At 44.9% G+C, this 27,385-nt stretch overlaps 1 protein-coding gene across 1 annotated transcript in view; it reads left to right on the forward strand.

Annotated features, from left to right (window-relative positions):
* Positions 1 to 23,995: 23,995 nt before the first annotated feature.
* Positions 23,996 to 27,385, forward strand: part of SNX19 (sorting nexin 19) — a 59,445-nt gene continuing 56,055 nt past the window's right edge. Inside the window, exon 1 of the mRNA XM_060787102.2 lies at positions 23,996 to 27,229. Within this exon, the coding sequence (XP_060643085.2) occupies positions 25,550 to 27,229 (1,680 nt within the window). The 5' untranslated portion in view covers positions 23,996 to 25,549. The remainder of the gene's footprint in view (positions 27,230 to 27,385) is intronic.

The raw sequence follows: 27,385 nt of genomic DNA on the forward strand, positions 1-27,385 counted from the left end.
GTGTATCTATTAGACCCCATATTGCCTACTCCTGATATAGAATCCTAAAGTTAGAAGAGAGCTCCAAGGGCCATCTAGTCCAACCCCTTGCTATGCAAGAAGGCGCAATCAAAGCACTCCTGATAGTCTCTGTGGAAAACTCTCCAGAGGAGGAGACTCCACCACACTCTGAGATGGCCTATGCCACTCTCCAACAGCTCTTACTCTCAGGTAGTTCTTCCTAATTTTTCAGTGGAATCTCTTTCCCTGTGATTTGAACCCATTCCTTCCTTGTTCCCTGGTCTCTAGAGCAGCAGAAAGTCTGTTTTCCCCATCCGTTCTCTTCTTTAATGAGGCACCCTTTTAAATCTTAAAACAGGGTTTTGATGTTCCCTCTCTACCTTCTCTTCTCACAGCTAAACATCCCCCAGGAGGAAGGAAAGAAGAGAAAGAAGGAAGAGAAAGGAGGGAGGGAGGAAGAGAAGGATGAAAGGAAAGAAGGGTGGAAGGAAATGGAGGGAGGGAGAGAAGGGGGGGGAGGAAATACAAAAGGGAAGGAAGGAAGGAGAAAGAAAGAGAGGGGGGATGGATGGAGGAAAGAGGGAAGGAAGGACCAAAGGGTGGAAGGGAATTGAGGAAGGGAGAAAAAGGGACGGAAGGGAGGGAGGGAGGAAAGAAAGAAGGACGGAAAGACAAAAGGGGGGGAGGGAGGGGGGAAAGAAAGAGAGAGGCGGAAGGAGGGAGGAAAGAGGAAAGGAAGGACCAAAGGGTGGAAGGAATGGAGGGAGAAAGAGGGAGGGAAGGGAAGGGAGGAAAGAGAGAAGGAAAGACAAAAGGGGAGGAAGGGAGGAAGGGAGGGAGGAGAAAGGAAAAGAGAGGGGGAAGGAGGGAGGAAATAGGGAAGGAAGGACCAAAGTGTGGAAGGGAAAGAGGGAGGGAGAAAGAGAGAAGGAAGGAAGGGAAGGAAACAAGAAGGAAAGAGAGAAGGAAGGAAGAAAGGGAGGAGGAGAAGGAAGGAAGGAAGCTTGGAAGGGAAGGGAGGGAGGGAGGAAAGAGGAAAAGAAAGAAAAACTAAAGGGAAGGAAGGAAGGAGAGAAGGAGAAAGAAAGAGAGGGAAGGAGGGAGGAAAGGATGGGAGGGAAGGAGGGAGTGAGAAAGAGGGAGCGAAGGAGGAAGGAAAGAGAGAAGGAAGGAAGGGAGGAACAGAAGGATGGAAGGAAGGAAGGGTGGAAGGGAAGGAAGGGAGAAAAAGGAAAAGGAAGGAAAGACTGAAGGGAAGAAAAGAAGGAAAGAAGGGAGGGAGGGAGGAGGGAAGGAGAAAGAGAGGGCGGGAGGAAAGAAGAAAGGAAGAAAGGTTGAAAGGGTGGAAGGGAAGGGGGGAGGGAGGGAGGGAGGGAGGCAAGGAGGAAGGAAAGAGAGAAGAAAGGAGGGATAGGATGGCGAGAGAAAGGAGGGCCTGAGAAAAGAGCCCAAGGGGCTACATCTGACCCCCGGAGCCGGGTTTGCCCATATCTGATCTAGTATGTGCCTAGAGAGGGCATATTTTGACAGGGATAACTGAAACGTCAGATATTGGACCTGTGGATGTGGGATTCTAGATCCCCAGAGGACTGTTTTTATGGCCCTCATTTACCATCAGTAATAAAATCTGATTGACTCTGCCATCCTGGGACACAATCTTAGATGCCGTATGTTCTTTTTGATTGAGTCAGGATATTGACCGGGAAAGAAGCCACAGCAGCTTATACAGCACATAATACTTCATTAAAATGCCACACTGAATGAAACTCAGCCATTTCACATATATGCTAAGCATGATGTGTGCTAAACTGATTAATCAACCCAACTGGATCTACTCAATCCTTGGATTTCATTATTGAGATAAGAACGGCAATTAATCACATATTCAAAATGTTCATTTTAATCTACCAGAATACTCCCATATTCTTTTTGAAATATTAGTATTTCCAAAGGTTCTTTTTGATTAAATTATCTATTCCGGTAGGTTATAATTCAATTCGAATTCTCATAATATGTTCTTATCTTATTTAGTCTTTTCCCTTCCTTCATAAAATCGTCTTACCAAATGAATATGCTTAAGCATATTATAGGGATTTCAGGAGGTCCCTGACAGCTTTTTAAACTGATTAGCTGAGAAAAACCCATTTTCAGTGGTGCAGAGGAGTCATAGGACCAGAGTTCTGGATGTGGTGACCTCTTCTCCCATCCCCAGCCTACTTTTGCCAGGGAGAGCTGGTGGCTGCTGCTGTTTTGCCCCAAGAGTTCTCTGAAATGCACCCCAAGAGTTTTGGGGCTGGACAAAAATGGACCTCCCCCCTCCAGCACCAACTGCTGCTCTGAGACCAGAGTGAAGAGAGGGACCATGAAGGCAGTTCTATCTTGCCTCCAGTGTCATCACTTGCCTCCAGTGTCACCAACCGCTGCTCTGAGATGAGAATAAAGAGAAGGACCAGGAAGGCAGTTCTATCTTGCTTCCAGTGTCATCAGTTGGGAACCCACCCACCCCCCCCGCCCCCTGCAGCACCAACAGCTGCTCTGAGATCAGAGTGAAGAGAGGGGCCAGGAAGGCAGTTCCATCTTGCCTCTAATGTCACCAGTTGGGAGCCCCCCCCCCCCCAGCTCTGAGATCAGAGTGAAGAGAGGGGCCATGAAGGCAGTTCCATCTTGCCTCCAGTGTCATCAGTTGGGACCTGCCCCCCCCCCCCCCAGCACCAACAGCTGCTCTGAGATCAGAGTGAAGAGAGGGCCCAGGAAGGCAATTCCATCTTGCCTCCAGTGTCACCAGTTGGGAGCCCCACCAGCACCAACCGCTGCTCTGAGATCAAAGTGAAGAGAGGGGCCATGAAGGCAGTTCCATCTTGCCTCCAGTGTCCTCTGTTGGGAGCCCCCCCCCCCCCTTCCAGCACCAACAACTGCTCTGAGATCAGAGTGAAGAGAGGGGCCAGGAAGGCAGTTCCATCTTGCCTCCAGTGTCATCAGTTGGTAGCCCCCACCCCCCACCCGCACCAACCTCTGCTCTGAGATCAGAATGAAGTGAGGGGCCAGGAAGGCAGTTCCATCTTGCCTCCAGTGTCATCAGTTGGGAGCCTCCCCCCTCCAGCACCAACTGCTGTTCTGAGATCAGAGTGAAGAGAGGGGCCATGAAGGCAGTTCCATCTTGCCTCCAGTGTCATCAGTTGGGACCTGCCCCCACCCCTCAGCACCAACAGCTGCTCTGAGATCAGAGTGAAGAGAGGGCCCAGGAAGGCAATTCCATCTTGCCTCCAGTGTCACCAGTTGGGAGCCCCACCAGCACCAACCGCTGCTCTGAGATCAAAGTGAAGAGAGGGGGTCCATGAAGGCAGTTCCATCTTGCCTCCAGTGTCCTCTGTTGGGAGCCCCCCCCCTTCCAGCACCAACAACTGCTCTGAGATCAGAGTGAAGAGAGGGGCCAGGAAGGCAGTTCCATCTTGCCTCCAGTGTCATCAGTTGGGAACCCCCCCCCCCTCCAGCACCAACCGCTGCTCTGAGATCAGAATGAAGAGAGGGGCCAGGAAAGCAGTTCCATCTTACCTCCAGTATCCTCAGTTGGGAGTCCCCCCTCCCCAAGTACCAACCACTGCTCTGAGATCAGAGTGAAGAGAGGGGCCAGGAAGGCAGTTCCATCTTGTCTCTTGCACTGTGCTTATAATATAATATAATATAATATAATATAACATATTGTATATATATATAATATTGATAATATTATAATGTAATACAATATAATACTACTAATAATAATATATTATAATTACATATTTTATATTAAATGTAATATGACTAATAATATTACAGTATGTAATATTATAGTACAATGTAATATATAATATTAATAGTGTGCTATGGTAATTATATATTGTATTTATTTGTTACTTGTAAGTCGCTCTGAGTCCCCTTCGGAGTGAGGAGGGCGGCATATAAATGTCGCAAATTAATAAATAAATAAATTCTGGAGCTTCTGCTTCAAGCCTTTGCAGCACCAGCATAAATCTGCTAGCCTTGATCTGCCCTCTGGATCTCAGCCATTGTTTCCTGAAATGGCTTCAAATGAAAAGTATTATATAAGCAGAGAGATATCTTCTCGCTTTGAAAGGCAGCGAGCCAGGCTTTTCTCTCTAGACAAAGGGGGCAAGCAGAGATCTCTAACCTCCTCAAGGCAGGCTGATGCCAAACCAGAAAAATCATCCTCTTTATGGAGCAACAGAGATGTCAATGTTTGGCCTTCTTTGCAGCCTGGCAGAGCTAGGATGAAATCTAAAAGGCTTAAGGAACATGAGATGTTTTGCAGGAACACAAAAGAAAGCACACGACACCCAGAACAATTTGCCAGTGGGGTCTCTTACCTAGATTGGCTTACTTGCTTAACAGATTTCTTCAAGCAAAGCCTGCCAAGTCATCTTCATGAGATCCTGTAGCTTTGAAATGGTGGCATTTTGTAGAAGACAGGATATTAGCAAGGATGCTGGCTGGGACTACAACACCCAGAATCTCCCAGGGAGCATAGCCATGCTCTTCCAAGACAGTCATTTTCCTAGACTTTGCATCAACTCTAGGAGTGCATGCACACTGTAAAGTTGTAGTAATTTCATATAGCTTTAGCTGTTTGTCTCTATTCAGTGGTGACCAGTGGCTTCCCTGAAACCATTCCACATTGGGGTTGTTGTGAGTTTTCCAGGCTGTATAGCCATGTTCCAGAAGCATTCTCTCCTGACATTTTGCCTGCATCTATGGCAGGCATCCTCAGAGGTTGTGAGGTCTCTGGAAACTAGGAAAATGGGATCTATATATATATATAGAATAACCAGGGTGGGAGAAAGAACACTTGTCTGTTTGGGCTTCCTACTGCCTGCCAACAAAGGATTCCCCCAGGCAGTAGGAATCCAGACCTTGAATCTGCTAGGGCATTAAATGCTAATCAAGATGGCCAATTGCAACATTCACACCTACCTCAAACAGGCAAGAGTTCTTTCTCCCATCCTGGACATTCCACAGATATATAAACTCAATTTTACTAGTTTCCAACAGACCTCACAACCTCTGAGGATGCCTGTCATAGATGCAGGTGAAATGTCAGTGTCATGTACTATGTTCTACAGTTGATGGTGGTTGTTGATGGAAGGGTTAATTAAGTCTTAGTTCTAAAGGACTGAGTAATCTGTAAGAAAGAGTTCATGGGTGAAAGCAATTAAGGGTGGAGGTATATAAGAGATAGGTTGCAGCTGGGTGTTTCTGGATATAAGAAGCGAGTCTTGGAACTGATCTTCGGGAGAAAAGTATTTGTTTATCTTGGTGGTGGATGCTGCTGGTTTTTCCCCAGGTTTGTGGATTTTTGGTGTCCTGACCTATCTCCTGAAGTTTTGGAATCCTGGAACCGTGAATCTTTGGACTGACTTTTGACTACGGTATAGACTCTTGATCCCTGGACTTTGTTTATTGAACTCTTGGTGTTTGACCCCTGGACTGGACCTTTTGACTACGGAGTTATCTTGAACCTGCAACAGTGTTTGCTGTTTTGTTTTATATTGTTTTATATTGTTTTATATTGTTTTATATTGTTTTATATTGTTTTATATTGTTTTATATTCTGTGGCTGAGTGCTAACTTTGTGTTGTATGTTTTGGACTATTAAAACAGCCAGAAAGTAATTGCTGTTTTAATTAAATTGCTTAACACAAATTGGAAGTTTGGTTCATCTCTGCCTTAATATTGGCAGAGCCCTGGCATCATGACAGTCAGGAGAGAATGCTTCTGGAACTTGGCCATACAGCCTGGAAAACTCACAACAACCCAGTGATTCCGGCCATGAAAGTCTTCAACACTACATTCTACATTTGATTTTGAGCTTTTTAAGGGCTATCCAAGGTGCTGAACCAGTTTTAGAGCTAGGATTCAGTACTGCGTTTTGGCTAAGATCAAGTGTAGCTAGGATTCGGTAATGTAGATAATTCCTCAAGATTCAGACTAAAAGCTAAAATGGACTCTTTACTCCACCAAAAAGGAACCCACCTGCAGATCCATGTCATCTTGCAAAATGCTAGGATTTGTTTTTTGGTGAAATCTCTCCAGCAGGAATTCTCTGCTGAGAGTTTGCTCTTTAAGTCACATTACTAGGATTCTCAGCAAATTGTACACACCTCTCCAAGCTACAACCCCCCAAAACTGCAGACAATAAAGCCATGGCAGTTGAAACAATCTGCAGATGTCGTCTAGAGCTCTGTAAGATTTGCCCAGCACAGCGGTAATGATGGGTTTCTTTGTTCCCTGCTCATCCAACCTCACTTGGCTGAACAAGATCGCGAGCGTTGTCAAACAAACCTCTTCCAGGACCCTCTCTGTTTTGTGGCATGAATGCAGATCGGCGACAGTGATGGAAGCCTTGCATTTGTCTTCCGCTCCAGTACCCATTTCTCCCACATCGCGAAGATCTTAATACAATTAGTGCATCCATTTTCAATTAGGAGGCCCTAACGCAACTCATTTTCTTCCGTTTGATGCATGGCGATGCAGCTTCTCGGGAGACAATGCCGCCACTTTACCGAGTGCCTGCGAATGAATAGGGAACATTAATTGAATATTCTGTTGAAACCACCTTCAATTAGTGCTGTGGTATTTCTGCACGACACATTTATCATTGTGGCTATTTCGGTTCTGCGCGCAGTATGTTTCAGGGCCTCTGCAGTGCGCACTCATTCCATTCCTACGCATCATTACTCCGAATACAGCAAATTTATTTGCTAATGAGGCATTAGCATTGTTCAAAGAACCCAGCTATGTGGAGATGCGTCACAACAACATTATAATGCAAAGGTAGGAAGGTGAGTGGCACATGGGAGCTGGAATCTCTCGATCGGTCAGATTCTACAAACAGAATAGAAAGATTTCTCCATCTTTAATTCATTTCATTCATTTTTCTCTGCATCTCTGCTACACTTGCTTACATTCTTCTTTTGTACTTTACTTAGGCAAACCCTCATATATGCCTGCGAAACGTGGACTGTCTACAGACATCATATGCAACTTCTGGAATGATTTTATCAGTGCTGCCTCCAAAAAATCCTGCAAATCTCTTGGGAAAACCGATGGACAAATGCCAACATGCTGGAAGAAGCAAAGACCACCAGCATTGAAGCAATGCTCTTCCGCCACCAACTCCACTGGACTGGCCACGTTGTCCGAATGACCGATCACCATCTCATAGCTCGAGGATGATTGTCTTTCAGATGTAGTGTCTTGGCGGTGGGTCCGTAGGTGGGTGTGGCGCCCTGTTCTTGATCCGCACAGTGAGGACATCAATTTCCAGATAGAAGGTGGTCCTGGTCAGGGTTTGTTTGATGCACCTTCCTCTTGGCATGTTTCTCCCTTTCGCCCTCCATTCGTGCCTCTTCAAATTCTGCAGCACTGCTGGTCAGAGCTGACCTCCAGTTAGAGCGCTCAAGGCTTCCCAGTTCTCGGTGTCTTTACCACAGTTTTTGAGGTTGGCTTTCAGCCCATCTTTAAATCTCTTTTCCTGTCCACCATTATTCTTGAGTTCGGAGTAGAGTAACTGCTTTGGGAGATGGTGATCGGGCATTCGGACAACGTGGCCAGTCCAGTGGAGTTGGTGGCGGAAGAGCATTGCTTCAATGCTGGTGGTCTTTGCTTCTCCTAGCATGTTGGCATTTGTCTATCGGTTTTCCCAAGAGATTTGCAGGATTTTTTGGAGGCAGCACTGATGAAATCATTCCAGAAGTTGCATATGATGTCTGTAGACAGTCCACGTTTTGCAGACATATAGCAGGGTTGGGAGGACAATAGCTTTATAAACAAGCACTTTGGTATCTCTATGGATGTCCCAGTCCTCAAACACTCTCTGCTTCATTTGGAAGAATTCTGCACTCACAGAGCTCAGGCAGTGTTGTATTTCAGTGTCAATGTTGACATTTGTAGAGAGGTAGCTGCCAAGGGAGTGGAAATGGTCAACATTTTCTAATCGGATCACTTTCAAAGTGATGGTACTCACCTTTAAGGCCTTGCATGGTCTGGGGCCGATGTATCTGAGGGACCGCCTCACCCCCTACCAACCCCAGAGATCCCTCCGTTCTGAGGACCAAGATCTATTGGAAGTCCCCAGTGTCAAGACCTTGCGTCTAACAGCAACCAGACGCAGAGCCTTCACAGCAGTGGCACCATCACTCTGGAATACTCTGCCACCTGAAGTCCGTGCCTTGCAGGACTTACCAGCTTTCCGCAGGGCATGTAAGACATACCTGTTTCGACAGGCTTTTAATGTTTGATAGTGTTGTTTTTAAATTGTTTTAAATTGCTTTTAAATTTTGTTAGATTTTAGCCATTCTTGTAAGCCGCTCCGAGCCCCAGGGGAGTGGCGGCACATAAGTTTAAATAATAAATAAATAAATAAAATAAACTGTATTTCTGGCATTGGAGAGGGATTGCCTGGTGACTGCTGGAAGAGCACTTTGGTTTTCTTGATGTTCTTCTTTTGTATCAGTCATGGGACTACGAGTGTGTCCACATGGTAGAATTAAGGCAATTTGACACCACTTTAACTACCACGGCTCAATGCTGTGTTATTATGAGAATTGTAGTTTTGCAAGCTTTCTCTACCCAACAGTTCTCCCATGATCCCATAGCATTGTAATGGCAATCAAAATGGTGTCAAACTGCATTAATTCTACAGCATAAATACCAAAACAAACCCACTTTTCCTTTTCCTCTCTCAGAGGAAGAATGCACCTTTTTAAGAGCCAAACTCCACAAGGTTTAATAAAGAATTTAGTAATGTTTTATTCTACAGTTGTTGCTGCTGTATGCCTTCAAGTCATTTCTCATTTATAGCCACTCCAAGGCAAATCTATCACAGAGGTTTCTTCGCAAGATTTGTTCAGCAAAGGTTTCCCATTATCTTCTTTTGAGGCCGAGAAAGTGTAATTTGCCCAAAGCACCCAATAAGTTTCTATAGCTGAGCAGGGATTTGAGCTGGAACCACTTATACCACACTAGCTGTCTTGCCTGCAAGATAAACTTTCTGCTTTTTCTTGATGAGGAGGGGGCAAGAAGGCTTTCCTGAGTCACTTTTTAAAACAAAGGGTCATTTCCTTACCTTTTGGGATGATATTTTTAAAAAGAAAAAAGAACTAAATACTAAGAGCAGTAGTTTGATTATCCCTAATCCAAAATGCCTGCAAACAGGCGTTCTGGATTTCAGATTTATTTATTGCTGGCTTGGGGACCCAATGATGCCTGGGTTATTAGAAAAAGGCATTTTCTTCATTTTGAGATATTAGGTAATATCACTTAAGTTTGGTCCAGATCCATCATCAGCTGGGTTTAGTACTCTCTGCATAAAGGTGAACTACAACGCCCACATTCCCAGGGCAATCAATCCCAAACTCTCCTCCTCTTGTGTATGATTTTGTGTGTGTGTGTGTCAGGGGTGACTTGAGAAACTGCAAGTCACTTCTGGTGTGAGAAAATTGGCCGTCTGCAAGGACGTTGCCCAGGAGACAACAAGATGTTTTAATGTTTTACCATCCCTGTGGGAGACTTCTCTCATGTCCCTGCATGGGGAGCTGGAACTGACAGAGGGAGCTCATCCATGCTCTCCCCAGATTCGAACCTCCAACCTGTTGGACTACAGTCCTGCCAACACAAGGGTTTAACCCATTGTGCCACCGGGGGCTCCTGTGCATGATAAAAAGTATGTTTACACTGATTTCAGAATACTTTTACTGTCTAATATTTTTATTTTGTGGTACTAACAGTAATGAGTTATTGTTTTGCAAAACATTTTACAGCAAACTTTTGAAAAATTATTGGGGTGGTAGAAAGAGGGCTTAATCTTTTGATATGCAACCCTATATGCAAGCGTATCAAAATGATAGGAAGGCTAAATGAAGGATTAAAACAAAATGTTTTGTTATTTTTAAAAAAAAACATAGAAAATTTAGGATTTTGTTTCCTATCACAGCATTGTTGAACCTCAATTGCTTTCCAACCCAGCAGGTCTCCACTTTCTAAGGCCCGCAGCGCAGTTTACGAAGCCATAAACCCCTTGCGAGAAGGGATTAGCGGTAGAGGATCCGATCAACAAAATGTGGTTATGTCTCCATTGCTATTACAATCTGCATAATTCTCCATTCACTTGGCTAATGAATAGCAAACAGGCTCTTTACTGGCAAAACCGAACATTGAGAAGCTCTCCAGAACCCAAATGGTGCAGAGCCTGTCATTATTATGCATCGCTTTAGTCAGAGATTTTTGCAGGAAGAGACAGGCATTGGAAAACAAAAGCAAAACGAACCATAATAGCCAGAAAGGAGAATACAATAGCAATATTCTGCGATTAATGGAACTATTTAGCACAAAAGGTAAGCCCTCTCTATTGTTCGGGTTGTAGGTGAATATTTCTGGATATTTCTGGTTTTATATAATGGCTATATTTAGAATTTTCCAACATTATATCCAAGGGAAAGTTCTTTTGAAGGTCCCAACTGTCCCAGTTCCAGAAATCACTGCTTACGTGTTTATTTGGAAAACTAATAATAATAATAATAATAATAATTGTTTGTGGGATTAACAGAACTCAAAAACCACTGGACGAATTGACACCAAATTTGGACAAAAGATGCCTAACAACCCAATGTATGTCCTACACTCAAAAAAATTGATTTTGTAATTTGGGAGTTGTAGTTGTTGGGATTTATACTTCACCTATAATCAAAGAGCATTCTGAACTCCACCAATGATGGAATTGAACTAAACTTGGCACACAGGACTCCCATGACCAACAGAAAACACTAGAAGGGTTTCGTGGGCATTGACCTTGTGTTTGGGAGTTGTAGTTCACCTACATCTAGAAGGCACTGTAGAATCAAACAATGATGGATTTGGACCAAACTTGGCACGAATACTCAGTATGCTCAAATATGAACACAGATGGAGTTTGAGGGAAATAGACTTCGACATTTGCAAGTTGTAGTTACTGGGATTTATAGTTTACCTACAATCAGAGTATTTTGAACCCCAACAACGACAGAATTGAAGCAAACTTCCCACACAGAACTCCCATGACCATCAGAAAATACTTAAGGCCATCCAGTCCAACTCCCTTCACCAGGGCAAGAAAATGTAATCAAAGCCCTCTGAACAAAGAGCCATCCAGTCATAAATATTGATAGATAGATAGATAGATAGATAGATAGATAGATAGATATGATTCACACACAGATATAGTATCATAGATTTGAAAGGGACACCTAAAGAAGGACAATTATGTTTTGCGTGTTCCAAACATCAACACTGACAAAGAAACAGCAAGAAATACTGTTTACCCACAACCATAAAGAAATTACATATATTAGAAACCCAAAACTTTCTCATTACTTTATATTCCAGATCACCAGACACCACAGCAACGTGTGGCAGGGGACAGCTAGTAATAATAATAATAAATAAATCTTTATTTATACCCCACCACCATCTTCCCAAGGGGACTTGGGGCGGCTTACATGAGGCCAAGCCCATCAGTAAAAACAAAACAGCAAGCAAATAAAACAGTACAATTAATATAACTTACATATAAACAATAACACAGAGAATTTAAAACCAGATGTAATAAATTAAAAAGAAACACTGGGCATGAACAGAGGTAGGATGTATCTAAGCAGGAGGGTTTTAAAAGATAATGTAGGAAGACCAACCCAACAGGTAGTAAAGTGCTTCTGAGGACAATTGTAGAGAATTAATCGGAGCAGGGCATGGAAGGCACACTGAATTAACTTACAAGATATATCCACATTACCATTATAACACTTTGATACCACTTTAGTTGCCTCAGGCAGCATGAGCTCTGTGAGTGCAACATTTTTCTGAATGAAGTAGAGAGTGTTTGAGGACCAGGACATCCGTAGGGAAATCAAGGTGTTTGTTTATACAGCTATTGTCCTCCCAACCCTGCTATATGCCTGCGAAAAAAGAACTGTCTATAGATGTCACACTCAACTCCTGGAACGATTCCATCAGCGTTGCCTCTGAAAGATCCCACAAATCTCTTCAGAAGACAGGCAGAGAAATTTCAGTGTGCTGGAAGAAGCAAAGACCACCAGCACTGAAACGATGCTCTACGCCATCAACTCTGCTGGACTGGCCATGTTGTCCGAATGCCCGATCACCGTCTCCCATAGCAGTTACTTAAATCAATAAATAGTTTTCTAAGATATACAGAGACACTCTCTGGAACACCTCAGCAAGCGAGAGTCCAAAAGTGGCAGGCTCAAACCCAGAACCTCAATCAATGTCTGATACCAAATGAGAGACTCCCTCCTGGGCACACAGAAAACCAAGTGACTTGGAAGGTGCTGAACAGACTGTGCTCTGGCACCATGAGATGCAGAGCCAACCTTAAGAAATGAGGCTACAAAGTGGAATCCACGACATGCGAGTGTGGAGAAGAGAAAACTACAGACCCAACCTGGTCATTCCACAGGTATATAAACCCTTTTTCCTAGTTCCAGCAGACCTCACTACCTCTGAGGATGCTTGCCATAGATGCAGGCGAAACGTCAGGAGAGAATGCTTCTAGAACACGGCCATACAGCCCGAAAAAACCTACAACAACCCAAACTACAGAACACCTGCTGCAATGCAACCTGAGCACTGCTACATGCACAATGGAGGACCTTCTTGCAACAACACCAGAGGCACTCCAAGTGGCCAGATACTGGTCAAAGGACATTTAATCAACTACCAAGCTTGCAAACTTTGTGCTTTGTTTGTTTGTTTTTAAAAAATGCAATACAACTGTTTGGTTTGCTCCTGACATAATAAATAAATAAATAAATAGCAGTTACCATACTCCCAGCTCAAGAATGGGAAACGTAATGCTGGTGGAAAGGAAAAGAGATGTAAAGATGGGCTTAAAGCCAACTTTAAAACTGTGGCATAGAAACTGTGAACTGGGAAGCCCTGGACCAAATTTGGCACAAATACCCAATACGCCCAAATTTGAGTAATGGTGGGGTTGTGGCAGATTGATTTTGTCATTTGGCAGGTGTAGTTGCTGAGATTTATAGTTCACCAACAATCAAAGAGCATTCTAAACCCTCTAACAATGGAATTGAACCAAACTTGGCACACAGAACTCTCATGACCAACAGAAAATACTGGAAGAGTTTGGTGGGCATTGACCTTGAGTTTTGGAGTTGTAGTTCACCACATCCAGAGAGAACTGTGAACTCAAACAATGATCGATCTGGACCAAACTTTACTCAATATGCACAAATGTGATCACGGATGGATTTTGGGGAAACAGACCTTGACATCTGGGAGTTGTATTTGCTAGGATTTATAGTTCACCTACGATCAAAGAGCATTTAGAACACGCCCAGTGTTTATTTTTTAAAATTTTAATTTATTACATCTGGCTTGGCCATAAGGTTTTAAATTCTTTGTGTTATTGTTTATATGTAAGTTGTATTAATTGTACTGTTTTATTTGCTTGCTGTTTTGTTTTTACTGATGTGTTGTTGTGCTTGGCCTCATGTAAGCCGCCCCAAGTCCCCTTGGGGAGATGGTGGCGGGGTATAAATAAAGTTGTTGTTGTTATTGTTATTGTTATTATACCACCAACGATAGAATTGAGCCAAACTTTGCACCCAGAATCCCCATGACCAACAGAAAATACTGTGTTTTCTGATGGTCTTGGATGACCCTTCTGTGTTTCTCAACCTGGGGGTCAGGACCCCTCACAACCCCCCAGGGGTCCCAACCCCCAGATTGAGAAACACAGCTCTAAGTCCTCCAATGTGATTCTAGGATCAGCTTCCAGTCTGATGGACCTTTTCAGGGACACTCTTTATCCTATAGCTTAACAGCTACACCTTTGATTAACCAAGAAGGCTGTAAATATTTAAATACCCGATATATTCCTGCAACCAGTACTGATAGCCCATTCCCATTCACTATTAAGCATGTCTGGGCATTCTTTGTCTAGCTTTTCCACCTTGCAGGAACTTGCTGTTATTTTAGCCCCGATTTCCACTTACTTCCCTTAACAGTCTCCCTGGTGTTTCATAAAGAAGTCTCTTTTCATTAATACCCAAACTCACAGCATCCTCGTTATTATTTTTAATCATGGTCCCATCTCTGGGGAGAGTGATTTGTCAGTCTGGAGCCTGCGGCTTTGGGAAGCAGTCTGTCAAGTTCGTTTGATAAGCCAACTTCGGGAAATCAATCAGCGCTCATTTGGAAAAGGCTTCCTGGGAGCAGAGAGGGTTGCAACAAGCTAGTTTGTATATATTATGAAGCTGAGGAAATTGACAGCCAAGGAGAAAATTCTAACCTCCCAAAGCATCTCATCCGGCCAACAGTTTTGCTTCTTCTTTTAGTGTCTCTTCCTACCTTGCTTCTGTTTCTCAGACTCTTTTGCTGATGTGTGTATCCATTGGGGGTCCTCAGGATCCACTGCAATAGATCCAGGACCTCCAATGGACACCAAAATCTCATGGATGCTCAAGTCCCATTATATTCAATGTCATAGCAAAATGGCATTTCATAGATAAAATGGAGAACAACTCAAACAAGTGCTGGAGAGAGCTTGAGAACCTGAGAAATGGTTGGAGGCTACTACAGAGTATACTTACCTACACATTGGCTTTATGATTGTACTTACTTTACTTACTTAGGCGATCCCTCATTGTCCGAATAGGATAGTCTTCCAAGGTCAGTGTACTGGCGGTGGATACGTAGGTGACTGTGGAGTCCTATTCTTGATCTGCATGTTCTCCCACAGTGAGGGTATTGGTTTCCAGGTGGAAGTCGTTCCCTGTTGGGGTTGGCTTGAAGTGCCTTCCTCTTGGCACGTTTCTCTCTTTCGCCCTCCATTCGTGCCTCTTCAAATTCTACAGTACTGGTCACAGCTGACCTCCAGCTGGAGCGCTCATGGGCCAGGGCTTCCCAGTTCTCAGTGTCTATGCCAGAGTTTTTAAGGTTGGCTTTGAGTCCATCTTTAAATCTCTTTTTCTGTCCACCAACATTCCAGTTTCCATTCTTGAGTTTAGAATAGAGCAACAGCTTTGGGAGATGGAGGTCAGGCATCTGGACAAGGTGGCCGGTCCAGATGGAGTTGATGGCGGAGGACCATCGCTTCAGTGATGGTGGTTTTTACTTCTTCCATCATGCTGACATTTGTCCACTTGTCTTCCCAAGAGATTTGCAGGATTTTTCAGAGGCAGCGCTGATGGAATCGTTCCAGGAGTTGCATGTGACGTCTGTAGATAGTCCACGTCTCGCAGACATATTTCTCACACCAGAAGTGACTTGCAGTTTCTCAAGTTGCTCCTGACATGAAAAAAAAAACTCAGTTCAAAGCAGATATTGTGAGATTTTTCTGCCTTGATATTCTGGGATACAGGGCTATGTCGAAGGGCCCTTAGAGAGACCAACAAACCAATTTAAGGGGAATTCTTTTTCTGGACCATTGGCAAGTGAAACTGTGGATATGAAGTTGGTGGATAAAGTGGATTGTATTGTTCACCTTTCTTCCTTCCGTGCTAGGTCCCTTATCAACGAGGGCCCAGAGTAATAGCACCAACGGAACCATTGACAATCCAAGCCCTGGATCTGGGTCTCGTAAAAGCTTTGGTAGGACTCCATCCTTCTCCTGGAGGCTGGAGCTGTATGCACCAGTCAACCATCTGCTCCTTGTCTTTTAACATGGCACACTCAACACGACACAACTCTCCATTTATGCATTCATATCAGGCTGTCAAAACCACACTTTGTAATGCTTACAAATTAATCTCTCTTTAATTGGCCTGCTTTTCAGAAGCTGTATGATCAACGGCTCCCAGCAGGTTTTTCAAAATTCATTCTGAAAAGGAAAAGCTGCCGCCCGATTACCTAAACCGCCATCTTCTCCTCCTCCTTCTCTTTCTCATCCTCCCTCTCATCCAGCCATTTAAAAACATCCAGGCACCCCCTTGAGCACAAAATGAAGTCGTTTGTCAGTTCAGGTGTCAAGATCAAAATGACTTTCCAAATCTCTTGGCATTTCCTTCCACCTCATTCTGTTCGCTCTGGCTGAAATAACTTTAACATAAGAAATGGCTGCTCAGTCAGTGTATTAAAGGGGGGAAAAGACATATCAAAGCTCACCTCTGCTTGCAAGGCACGTTGGAGAGAAAAAAAGAAAGAAATTGCTCCAGAGGGAAAGATGACTGAGACGATCTATCCATCTAGGATGCCTGGTGGTGCTCCAATCCACTCCAAAGTGCTCCTGATTGTGTCAGACCATCTCTCCAAGATGTATAACTCTGACACTACAGCCCCTTTCCCCATACTTTTTCATAATCATTGGGGTAATTACTGCAGATTTTATAAAACCATTTAAAAGCTTCTGGCCTAGATCTCCTTGACAGGCCAAGATGGTTCTCTTCATTACTGTCGAGCTATTCCTGGCTAAGGCTGAGCTGAAGAAGACATTCCCCCCTTCTCCGGAATAGTTGGTCCATTTTTCATTTTTTCCCCCCAAACTCAAGGAAAAGTAGGCCATTTGGCTATTTTCCCCCTCTAGTAATTCCCTGATGTGGCTATATAGCAGCTGCCATCTCCGTTTCCCAAAGATATTCATATTACTTCTTGATGTACATAAGTAGATTCCTATCCTTTTTCAGCCTGTGTTGGCCAGCAGCTGATTTTCAGGACTTACTTAGGCGATCCCTAATGATCCCCAGATGGTCCTCCAAGGTTAGTGTTCTGTTGGTGGGTGCTAGGTGGAGCCCTATTCTTGATCCGCATGTTCTCCCATAGTGAGGGCATTGGTTTCCAGGTGGAAGGCGGTCCCAGTCAGGGTTGGCTTGATGTGCCTTCCTCTTGACACATTTCTCTCTTTCGCCCTCCATTCGTGCCTCTTCAAACTCCACACCACTGCTGGTCACAGCTGACCTCCAGCTGGAGCACTCAAGGGCCAGGGCTTCCCAGTTCACAGTGTCTATGCCAGAGTTTTTAAGGCTGGCTTTGAGCCCATCTTAAAATCTCTTTTCCTGTCCTCCAACATTCCATTTTCCATTCTTGATTTCGGAGTAGAGCAACTGCTTTGGGAGATGGTGGTCAGGCATCCGGACAACATGGCTGGTCCAGCAGAGTTGATGGCGGAAGACCATCGCTTCAATGCTTGTTCTGTCACCACTGGGCTTAAAACGAAGTGCTTTTAAAACAGGATATGCAACTTGAGCCCAACGGGAAGCCAGGGGACCCGAAGAGAAGCTTTTAGAGATTTCCCCCCCCCCTCCCCATAAACAGTCTTTAGAGGGCTTGAGCTTAAAAACAACAAAGTCTTTTATTGCTGAACAATCAAACAGGAATTTCTTTTGTCTTCAAAGGTTAAATAAATGCTTCCAGGCTTCAAGCAACTGGTGGCTTCTAACTGTTTCTTTGCTTTACTTCAAAGGAAAATCCCTTTCTAGCTCCTCCCAGGCTAACTGTGAACCTAAACCTAACTGATGTGGATCCACTACCAGGCTGAACTGCGTCTCAAAACCGAGTGGACCTACCAGTAGGCCTGTAGTCACTTAGCTGGAGTTCTTGATGTTTAAAGCTGTTATTCCCTCCGAAATTCCTCAGGGCTGTAAAGCTGTTTCCCTGGAACTTTTGGGAATCTTTAGATGCTCTTAAGACTGTTCTCCCCCGGGAAGTCTTAAGGGTTGAAGCCTTTGTACAGGAGAAAGTCTGTACACATCCTGTACATTAGCTATTCTTGCAGAGACTAAGTAAAAAATGGCTCCCTTCCCTTCTCTAAACCCAAAAGGAGGCGGGACTAGAGAACCTAATGATGATGAACAGGTGACTTGCCCTATAACTGCAAACTTTAACAGGAAGCCACCCTTCTGCAGAATCCCAAGCCTTGGGCTGCAAGCAAACATTTAATACAAAGCAAATAAAGTGGGAGCTTCTGGTACAGCTGTACCAGCACAATGCTGATCCCATATAATCCCATAGCCAGGATTTTGGATGATGAGGCTAATAGTGAAGTTAGTGGTTTTATATGTTTTTAAAGGTTTTAACGTATATATTTTATAATTCTGATTTAAATGTTTATTGTAATATTTACATTGTTTCAATGGCATCAAATAGCTGCCTATGTTGAAAAGCTGCCTTGAGTCACCATTGGGTTTGAGAAAGGTGGGGTAGAAATATCATAAATAAATAGTGCTTGGTACCTTGCACAGGTCTCTTAAAGTCAAGAGTAGGCTTCCCCGCCCCACTGACAAAGACACTATCAGCAACCGCAGAAAAAAGAAGGAGCCTACTATCCACAGAACAGAGAAAGCATTATGGACTCGTTGGTAGAACCATCTCTGGGACAGAACATGGTTGCAAAGCTGAAGCTTAAAGGACTTGACAGAAAGGCTACAGCAGGAGAAATTCCTGCAGTTTAAGAAAATCCTTACCTTTTCCTGGACAGATTTGAACGCTTTCCCCAACACCATGGACCAGACTGATCGGCTTTGGGTGACATCTTTCCTCAGCAGTCGGATGATTGCCTTGACAGTGAGCATCTTTTTTTGGGAAGACTTGTCAAGATCCTTCCTCCTCACCATATGCCATGATGTAAACACTCTGCAAGAGAATTAATAGGTGCAGCCAATTAAAAAGTGGGGAAAGTCCCTTGGAGATTCCTCAATCACCCCTCTCCACTACCCATCCACCCTTCCCAGGGGCGGCTCAACCCATTACGCAAAGTAAGCATTTGCAGTATAGTTGATTTTGCCCAGGGGCACTCTTGAGGCACACTTGGGGGAAAATAGACCTTGACATATGCGAGTTGTAGTTACTGAGATGTATAGTTCACCTACAATCAAAGAGCATTCTGAACTCCACCAATGATGGAATTGAACCAAATATGGCACACAGAACTCCCATGACAAACAGAAAATATATATCAGTGATTGGTTGGGGGGTGGTGTGTGTGCCAAAATACTGTTTGCTTACCGTTGAAAATTACCTAGGACCGCCTCTGACCCTTCCCAAAAGTAGTTTTCCAGCAAAGGGGGACAGCATCTTATTTTTTCACATATGAGTAACCTCTTCCAACATCCCCCGTCAAGGGATGTATATATTTTCCTCTGGGTTTATTGTACTGAGCACTATCTGGCCTCTGGCTCTTGGGGAATAATGATCTGAGGAATTTCCACAAAAATACCGTAAAAATATGGTGCATCCTTTTGCCTGTTGTTGCTGTGAACCTGATTATTTGTTTAAAAGCTCCAAAAAAGAAAGGGGAAAAGTTTTAACAAGCTCCCAGGAGACTTGGAAGCATCATTGTACAACAGTTTAGGACAGGAGTGATGAATTTAGAAGTCCCTTGTTTGAATTTTCACCCAATCTCATGAGCCATCATTAGAAAGTCTCCGTGAGACCAATGGCAGGCATGTGCAAAATTACATCCCTCCTCCCCTTGTAGCTGCAGACCAGCATCCGGTATTGCTGTGATAGTTGTTGTGTGTCTTCAAGTCATATCTGACTTATGGCAATCTTAATCTGACTCACACAAGATCACGCAGTAGGTTTCCTTGGACAAGAAGGGAACTGACCCTGGTCTCTGGAGTTGTAATTCTATTTTTACACATTTTTATTTCATTTTCACAGTTTTATAACATAAAGGAGAGGAAAAAAAGATGGGAGATAAAGAAAAGTCTGATATATAGGTTGCAGAGATTTGTTAGTAAATTAAATCTACACAGGAGTCTATTGCCTCTCCAGGGATGTGGAAGGGAGAAGGTATTGTTATACATACACCAATGGCCCTTCCTCCAATGACATTGCAGGTTACATCGAGTGCCACAAACATAGAACAACAGAGTTGGAAGAGACCTCATAGGTCATCCAGTCCAACCCCCTGCCAAGAAGCAGGAAAATTACATTCAAAGCACCCCGACAGATGGCCATCCAGCCTCTGCTTAAAAGCCTCCAAAGAAGGAGCCTCTACCACACTCCGGGGCACAGAGTTCCACTGCTGAGCAGCTCTCACAGTTAGGAAGTTCTTCCTAATGTTCAGATGGAATCTCCTTTCTTGTAGTTTGAAGCCATTGTTCCGCATCCTAGTCTCCAGGGCAGCAGAAAACAACCTTGCTCCCACCTCCCTATGACTTCCTCTCACATATTTATACATGGGTATCATGTCTCCTCTCAGCCTTCTCTTCTGAAAGCTAAACATGCCCAGTTCTTTAAGCCGCTCCTCATAGGGCTTGTTCTCCAGACCCTTGATCATTTTAGTCACCCTCCTCTGGACACATTCCAGCTTCTCTACAATTGTGGTGCCCAGAATTGGACACAATATTCCAGGTGTGGTCTAACCAAGGCAGAATAGAGCATGGGTTGCATGACTTCCTTGGATCTAGACACTAGACTCCTACTGATGCAGGCCAAAATCCCGTTGGCTTTTTTTGCCGCCGCATCACATTGTTGGCTCATGTTTAACTTGTTGTCCATGAGGACTCCAGGATCTTTTTCACACATACTGCTCTCGAGTATGTGTGAAACATACATACACGCGTCCCGCATTCTGTATATTTGCATTTCATTTTTTTCTGCTTAAGTGGAGTATCTTGCATTTCTCCCTGTTGAACTTCATTTTGTTTGTTTTGGCCCATCTCTCTATTCTGTTAAGATTGCTTTGAATTCTGCTCCTGTCTTCTGGAGAATTGGCTATCCCTTCCAACTGGGTGTACAAGAGCTGTGTCAATGTCCTGCACAAATACCACACTGCCTGCCACTAAAGCGAAGGCGTATATATGAGGACAATTTCAGCCTAAATTTTATGTGCTTCCTCCACCACAGACATCACAATGTTTCTTACTCTCTCAATTGAGTGGAACTTGCATGACCACCATCCACTGCCTCTCCCATAAACCGTTCCTATACATTTCTATGGCACACAGCAAATAGATAAATTGATCCACAATTGAACAATACTAGAGAGGTTTGAGGAGAATACCCCATGATTTATAGGAGTTGTGGATACTGGGATGTTTAAGTCACCTGCAATCTAAGAACACTCTGAACTCCTGCAAAGATGGAATTAGACCAAACTAGGCACACCGAGCCCCCATGACGAGCAAAAAATACTGAAGGTCTTTGGGGAAAATTCACCTTGATTTGGGGGAGTTCCAGTTCACCTACATCTAGAGAGTACTGGGAACCCAAACACCAATGGATCTGGACCAAACTTGGCATGCAGATCTGATATGCTGAAATTTGATTACTGGAGGGGTTTGGGGTGGGGGGCTGACCTTCCTTTCTGGGAGGTGTAGTTCACCCACAACCAGAGAAACTGTGACCTCCACTGATGGTGGACCTGGACCAAACTTGCCATACAGAACCCCCATGACTATCTCAATCTACTGATGGGGTTTGAGGGGACTGACTCACTATAGTTGTCGTTTACCCTACAGCCAGAGAGCACAATGTTTTGTATAATGCTTTTTGTATAATGTTTTTGCATAATGGACTGAGAATTGTTTTATACTGTGTGTTGAATTTTGTTTTTCCTATGTTGTACACCGCTGTGAGTCGCCCCTGGGCTGAGAACAGCGGTATATAAGCAAAGTAAATAAATAATAAATAAATAACACTGAACCACACCAATGACGCATTTAGAGCAAACTTGCCCACATAACAAATTTTAAGTACTGATAAGAGTTTCTCAGGGTTAATGTGGTTGGCTTTAGCCTATAAAAATGGTTTTAGACATATTCAGTATTTGTGCCAAGTTTGGTCCAGATCCATTGTTGTAGTTCATCTCTCATACATGAACTACAACTCCAAAACTCAAGGTCAATGCCCGCCAAATCCTTTTAGTATTTTCTCTTGGTCATGGGGGGACTGTGTGGGAAGTTTGGCACTATTCTATCATTGATGGTGTTGAGAATGCTCGTTGATTGTGGGTGAACGATATATCCCAGCAACTACAACTCCCAAATGTCAAGGTCTATTTTCGCCAAACTCCACCTATGTTCACATTTGGGCATATTGAGTATTGGTGCCAAGTTTGGTCCCCGTCTGTCATTCTTTAACTCCACAGTGCTCTCTGGATGTAGGTGGTCAGTTGAAACATTCACACCTAGCTCCAGCAGACAAGAGTCCTTTGTCCCACCCTGGTCATTCCACAGATATATAAACCCATTTTCCTAGTTCCAACAGACCTCACTACCTCTGAGGATGCTTGCCATAGATGCAGGCGAAACGTCAGGAGAGAATGCCTCTAGAACAGTGTTTCTCAACCTGGGGGTCGGGACCCCTGGGGGAGTCGTGAGGGGGTGTCAGAGGGGTCGCCAAAGACCATCAGAAAACACCATATTCTGCTGCTTGCCATAGATGCAGGCGAAACATCAGGAGAGGATGCCTCTAGACCATGGCCATATAGCCCGAAAAAACCTACAACAACCCACTGTATTGTCTGTTGGTATTGGGGATCATGTGTGTGAAGTTTGGCCCAATTCTATTGTTGGTGGGACACAGACTGTTCTTTGATTGTAGGTGAACTATAAATCCCAGCAACTATGTCAAGGTCTATTTCCCCCAAACTCTACCAGTGTTCACATTTGGGCATATTGAGTATTCATGCCCAGTTTGGCCCAGATCCATCATTGTTTGAGTCCGCAGTGCTGTCTGGATGTAGGTGAACTACAACTCCCAAACTCAAGGTCAATGCCCACCAAACCCTTCCAGTATTTTCTGTTGGTCATGGGAAAATTGTTGTTGTTGTTGTTCATTCGTTCAGTCGTCTCCGACTCTTCGTGACCTCATGGACCAGCCCACGCCAGAGCTCCCTGTCGGCCGTTACCACCCCCAGCTCCCTCAAGGTCAGTCCAGTCACTTCAAGGATGCCATCCATCCATCTTGCCCTTGGTCGGCCCCTCTTCCTTTTGCCTTCCACTTTCCCCAGCATAATTGTCTTCTCTAGGCTTTCCTGTCTCCTCATGATGTGGCCAAAGGACTTCAACTTTGTCTCTAGTATCTTTCCCTCCAGTGAGCAGTCGGGCTTTATTTCCTGGAGGATGGACTGGTTGGATCTTCTCGCAGTCCAAGGCACTCTCAGAACTTTCCTCCAACACCACAGCTCAAAAGCATCGATCTTCCTTCACTCAGCCTTCCCTAAGGTCCAGCTCTCACATCCGTAAGTGACTACAGGGAAGACCATGGCTTTGACTAGGCGGATCTTTGTTGCCAGTCTGATGTCTCTACTCTTTACTATTTTATCGAGATTGGACATTGCTCTCCTCCCAAGAAGTAAGCGTCTTCTGATTTCCTGGCCACAGTCTGCGTCTGCAGTAATCTTTGCACCTAGAAATACAAAGTCTGTCACGGCCTCCACGGTTTCTCCCTCTATTTTCCAGTTGTCAATCATTCTTGTTGCCATAATCTTGGTTTTTTTGACATTTAGCTGCAACCCGGCTTTTGCGCTTTCTTCTTTCGCCTTGATTAGAAGGCTCCTCAGCTCCTCCTCGCTTTCGGCCATCAGAGTGGTGTCATCTGCATATCTGAGGTTGTTAATGTTTCACCCTGCATATCAGATATTTACATTACAATTCAGAACAGTAGCAAAATTGCAGTTATGAAGTAGCAATGAAAATAATTTTATGGTTGGGGGTCACCACAACAGGAGGAACTGTATTAAGGGGTCACAGCATTAGGAGGGTTGAGAAACACTGCTCTAGAACATGGCCATATAGGCTGGAGAAAAACCTACAACAACCCAGTATAGACTTTGTTTTGGTTTGCTTCTCCATAGTGCTAATGGGTTAGGGTTAGGGATTCCCTTCCACTGAGCCCTGGCCTTTGAAGGGGTGCCAAACTGCGTTAATTCTACTGTATGGATGCCCCTCCACCCAGCCTGCCTTGTGCTATTCCCTTCCACTCGCCAGGTGGCTCTGCAGGGCCCGGGCTCCGGAGAGTGGCTTTCCTCTTGCCTCGCCTCCTTCTTCTCTCTGAAGGCGGAGAGACCCAGGAAGGGCTCCGAAAAGGGCGACCTGGCCAAAGCCTCGCTCGCCCTGCAAGGGATCCTTGGCCCGGGCTTCCTCGCAGGACACCGCCTGCAAAAGAAAAGGCCATCAAAGGAGATCCAGGTTGCAAAGCAGGCAAGGAAGGAGGCTTAGCCTCTTGCAAACAGCGTGGATCTCTTCCTTTGGGGGGAATGCCCCCTGTTTCCCATAGAAGCCGATTCGCTCCCCCTTAAAAGGCAACCACAGCCACTTCTTAAAGCTGCAGTTTGACAGGGCATCCTTTGCCTCGTTGTTTATGTTTCCCTTCCTTGTTGTTTTCCTTTCCTTGGATGCAAAAGGGCTGGGATCAATCCCTGGGGAAGATTGCAAGGTACTAATACAATAAATAGAACAGGAAGGAATTTGTCAGATGGGAAAAGGAGTGGGAGAGAGATCTTTCCATTGACATCAGTGAGACCCCGGCTGGTTTTGGTCAATTGAGAAGGAGGCAATTCCATCCCTGGTAAGCATCAAGCAAGATCTTCCGTGGACTTCAGTGAAATTGGTGTTGTTTTGGGTCATTTAAGGAGGAAACTCCATCCCTGGTAAGCAGCAACCAAGATCTTCCATGGACTTCAATGAAATTTAAGGAGGAAACTCCATCCCTGGTAAGAATCAAGCAAGATCTTTCATGGACTTCAATGGAATTGGTGTTGTTTTGAGTCAGTTAAGGAGGCAACTCCATTCCTGGTAAGCATCAAGCAAGATCTTTCATGGACTTCAATGCAATTGGTGTTGTTTTGAGTCAATTAAGGAGGCAACTCCATTCCTGGTAAGCATCAAGTGAGATCTTTCATGGACTTCAATGAAATTGGTGTTGTTTTGGGTCGTTTAAGGAGAAAACTCCATCCCTGGTAAGCAGCAACCAAGATCTTTCATGGACTGCAATGAAATTTGTGTTGTTTTGAGTCATTTAAGGAGGAAACTCCATCCCTAGTAAGAATCAAGCAAGATCTTTCATGGACTTCAATGAAATTGGTGTTGTTTGGGGTCAGTTAAGGAGACAACTCCATCCCTGGTAAGCAGCAACCAAAATCTTCCATGGACTTCAATTAAATTTAAGTAGGGAACTCCATTACTGGTAAGCAGAAAGTGAGATCTTTCATGGGCTTCAATGAAACTGGTGTTTTGGGTCAGTTAAGGAGACAACTCCATCCTTGGTAAGCAGCAACCAAGATCTTCCATGGACTGCAATGAAATTGGTGTTGTTTTGGGTCAGTTAAGGAGACAACTCCATCCCTGGTAAGCAGCAACCAAGATCTTCCATGGACTTCAATGAAATTGGTGTTGTTTTGGATCAGTTAAGGAGGCAACTCCATCCCTGGTCAGCATCAAGCGAGATCTTTCATGGACTTCAATGAAATTGGTGTTGTTTTGGGGCAGTTAAGGAGGCAACTCCATCCCTGGTAAGCAGTGCTCAAGGTCTTTCATCCACAACAATGAGGCTGATGCTGGTTTTGGTCACTTGAGAAGGACGAAAGGGGAACAAGATGCTACGGATGCAAGAACCAGTTGGTAGTCCAAGCGGTGGCTTGGGTGACATGATTGGGAACCGGAAGCTGATTGCCCTAGGGGCCATCTTGGGCTGGCTCCTGGTGGTCCACTTGCTGGTCAATGTCTGGTTGCTCTGTGTCCTCTCTGGGTTACTGGCCCTCCTGGGCGGCTGGCTGGGCTCCCAAGTGGTGGTCAGCACTAACCACAAGATCCACCTGGAGAGGTTCTTGCTCCTTGAAAGGTACCCCCCAAGCCCTGAGGCAGAGAAGGAGCTGGATGAGGAGATAAAGAACATGATCCGGAAGATCATTCGGGATTTTGTGTCCTCCTGGTATCGGGCTGTGAGCAACGAGCGGGGCTTTGAGGATGAGGTCGAGAGAGCCATGCTGGGCTTGGCCATGGAGCTCAAAAGGCGGATGGCCCTCATGGACAAGCAGGCCGTGACCCAGAAGGTCCTCCTCCTTGGCGGGTGCCACCTCCAGACCTATAAAACAGCTCGGGAAAAGGTGGCGGAAAGAAGAATCTCCCGAGACTCAGCCAACTGGGCTGACCAGATCTGGCAAACCTATTGTGAATTTTCAGAACCTCATGTGGCGGTCCGGAGCCCCACCAGTGAGGTGGACTATGCCCGACATCTCGTGGACCTCCTGTTGCGTGACCTGGTGCCCAAACCCCACCTGGAAACCAGAACCGGACGTTTTGTAGTGGTAGAGTTGGTGACCTGCAACGTGCTGTTGCCCATGATCAACAGAATGGTGGACCCCGACTGGCTCAACCTGCTCTTGATTGCCATTTTCTCCAAGATTGGAGGGAAAGGAGCTGGAGGGAAAGAGAAGGTGGAGACAGTGCCAGCGGCTTCAGCTATTTTGCCAAGCCAACTTGTGGTGCCCGACTCGTTGTCCTTGCCATCTCAGTGGGAAGCGGCCCCTGAGTCCCGGGTGGTGTCTCCGAGGGGTTCTGAGGCATTTCTTGGTGATGTGATGGATAGTTTGGATAGTCATGTACCTGAAGGAAGAGAATCCATCAGCCGAGAGCTGAGTGCTGAGACAGAGAGGAGAAGAACTAGTAGCTTGTGTGTGCCTTGTCTTCAAGTTGATACACTGGGGTCTTTTTTTCCCTGTGAAGACTTGGAAATTGAGTCTCCCATGTCTGATCAAGTGAAAGACTCAGGCCCAGTGGGCTTCATGACAGCTGAGGAGTTCCTTGCAAATCCTTCCCTGGAAGGGTCTGACAGCTTGGATCAAGAAGATAGCTTGGGTGTTAGAACCAGGTGTGTGGAGGACCCTGCTAGCTCTGGTTCTGAAACTGGCCTCCGAGCCACCTCAATGAGTCCATGTCCAGATATCCAGATCGACCTGGCAGTGGAGAAGGAGGCAAGCTTAGCCTCCTTGTCAGCTCTTCTAGAGGACTCACAGAAGAGCTTCTTGAGGCGTCCCTCCTTCCTGGAGAAAGAGCCTGTGTCTTCTGAATGCTCATCCCACAACCCTCAGGATCTGGCTCAGTTGCCGGGACTGCTCTCCTCCTCCCCCACTGCTCCTATGGGCACTTTCAGCTTTGAGCCACTCAGTAGCCCAGATGGCCCGGTCATCATCCAAAACCTGCGAATAACTGGCACCATCACAGCCCGAGAGCACAGTGGAACGGGGTTCCATCCCTACACCTTGTATACTGTGAAGGTAAGCCCAGTCCTTGTGAATCTGTCATGTAGGAAGTACCAACTGACCATATTCTTGCATCAGTCATGAACAAGGTGGTTGAATTATTGGGGTTGTAGTATATGAACATAATAATAATAAAACTTTATTTATATACCGCTCTATCTCCCTGAAGGG

The sequence above is a fragment of the Anolis sagrei genome, chromosome 7 (assembly GCF_037176765.1).
Source record: "Anolis sagrei isolate rAnoSag1 chromosome 7, rAnoSag1.mat, whole genome shotgun sequence".
Taxonomy (NCBI): Eukaryota; Metazoa; Chordata; class Lepidosauria; order Squamata; family Dactyloidae; genus Anolis; species Anolis sagrei.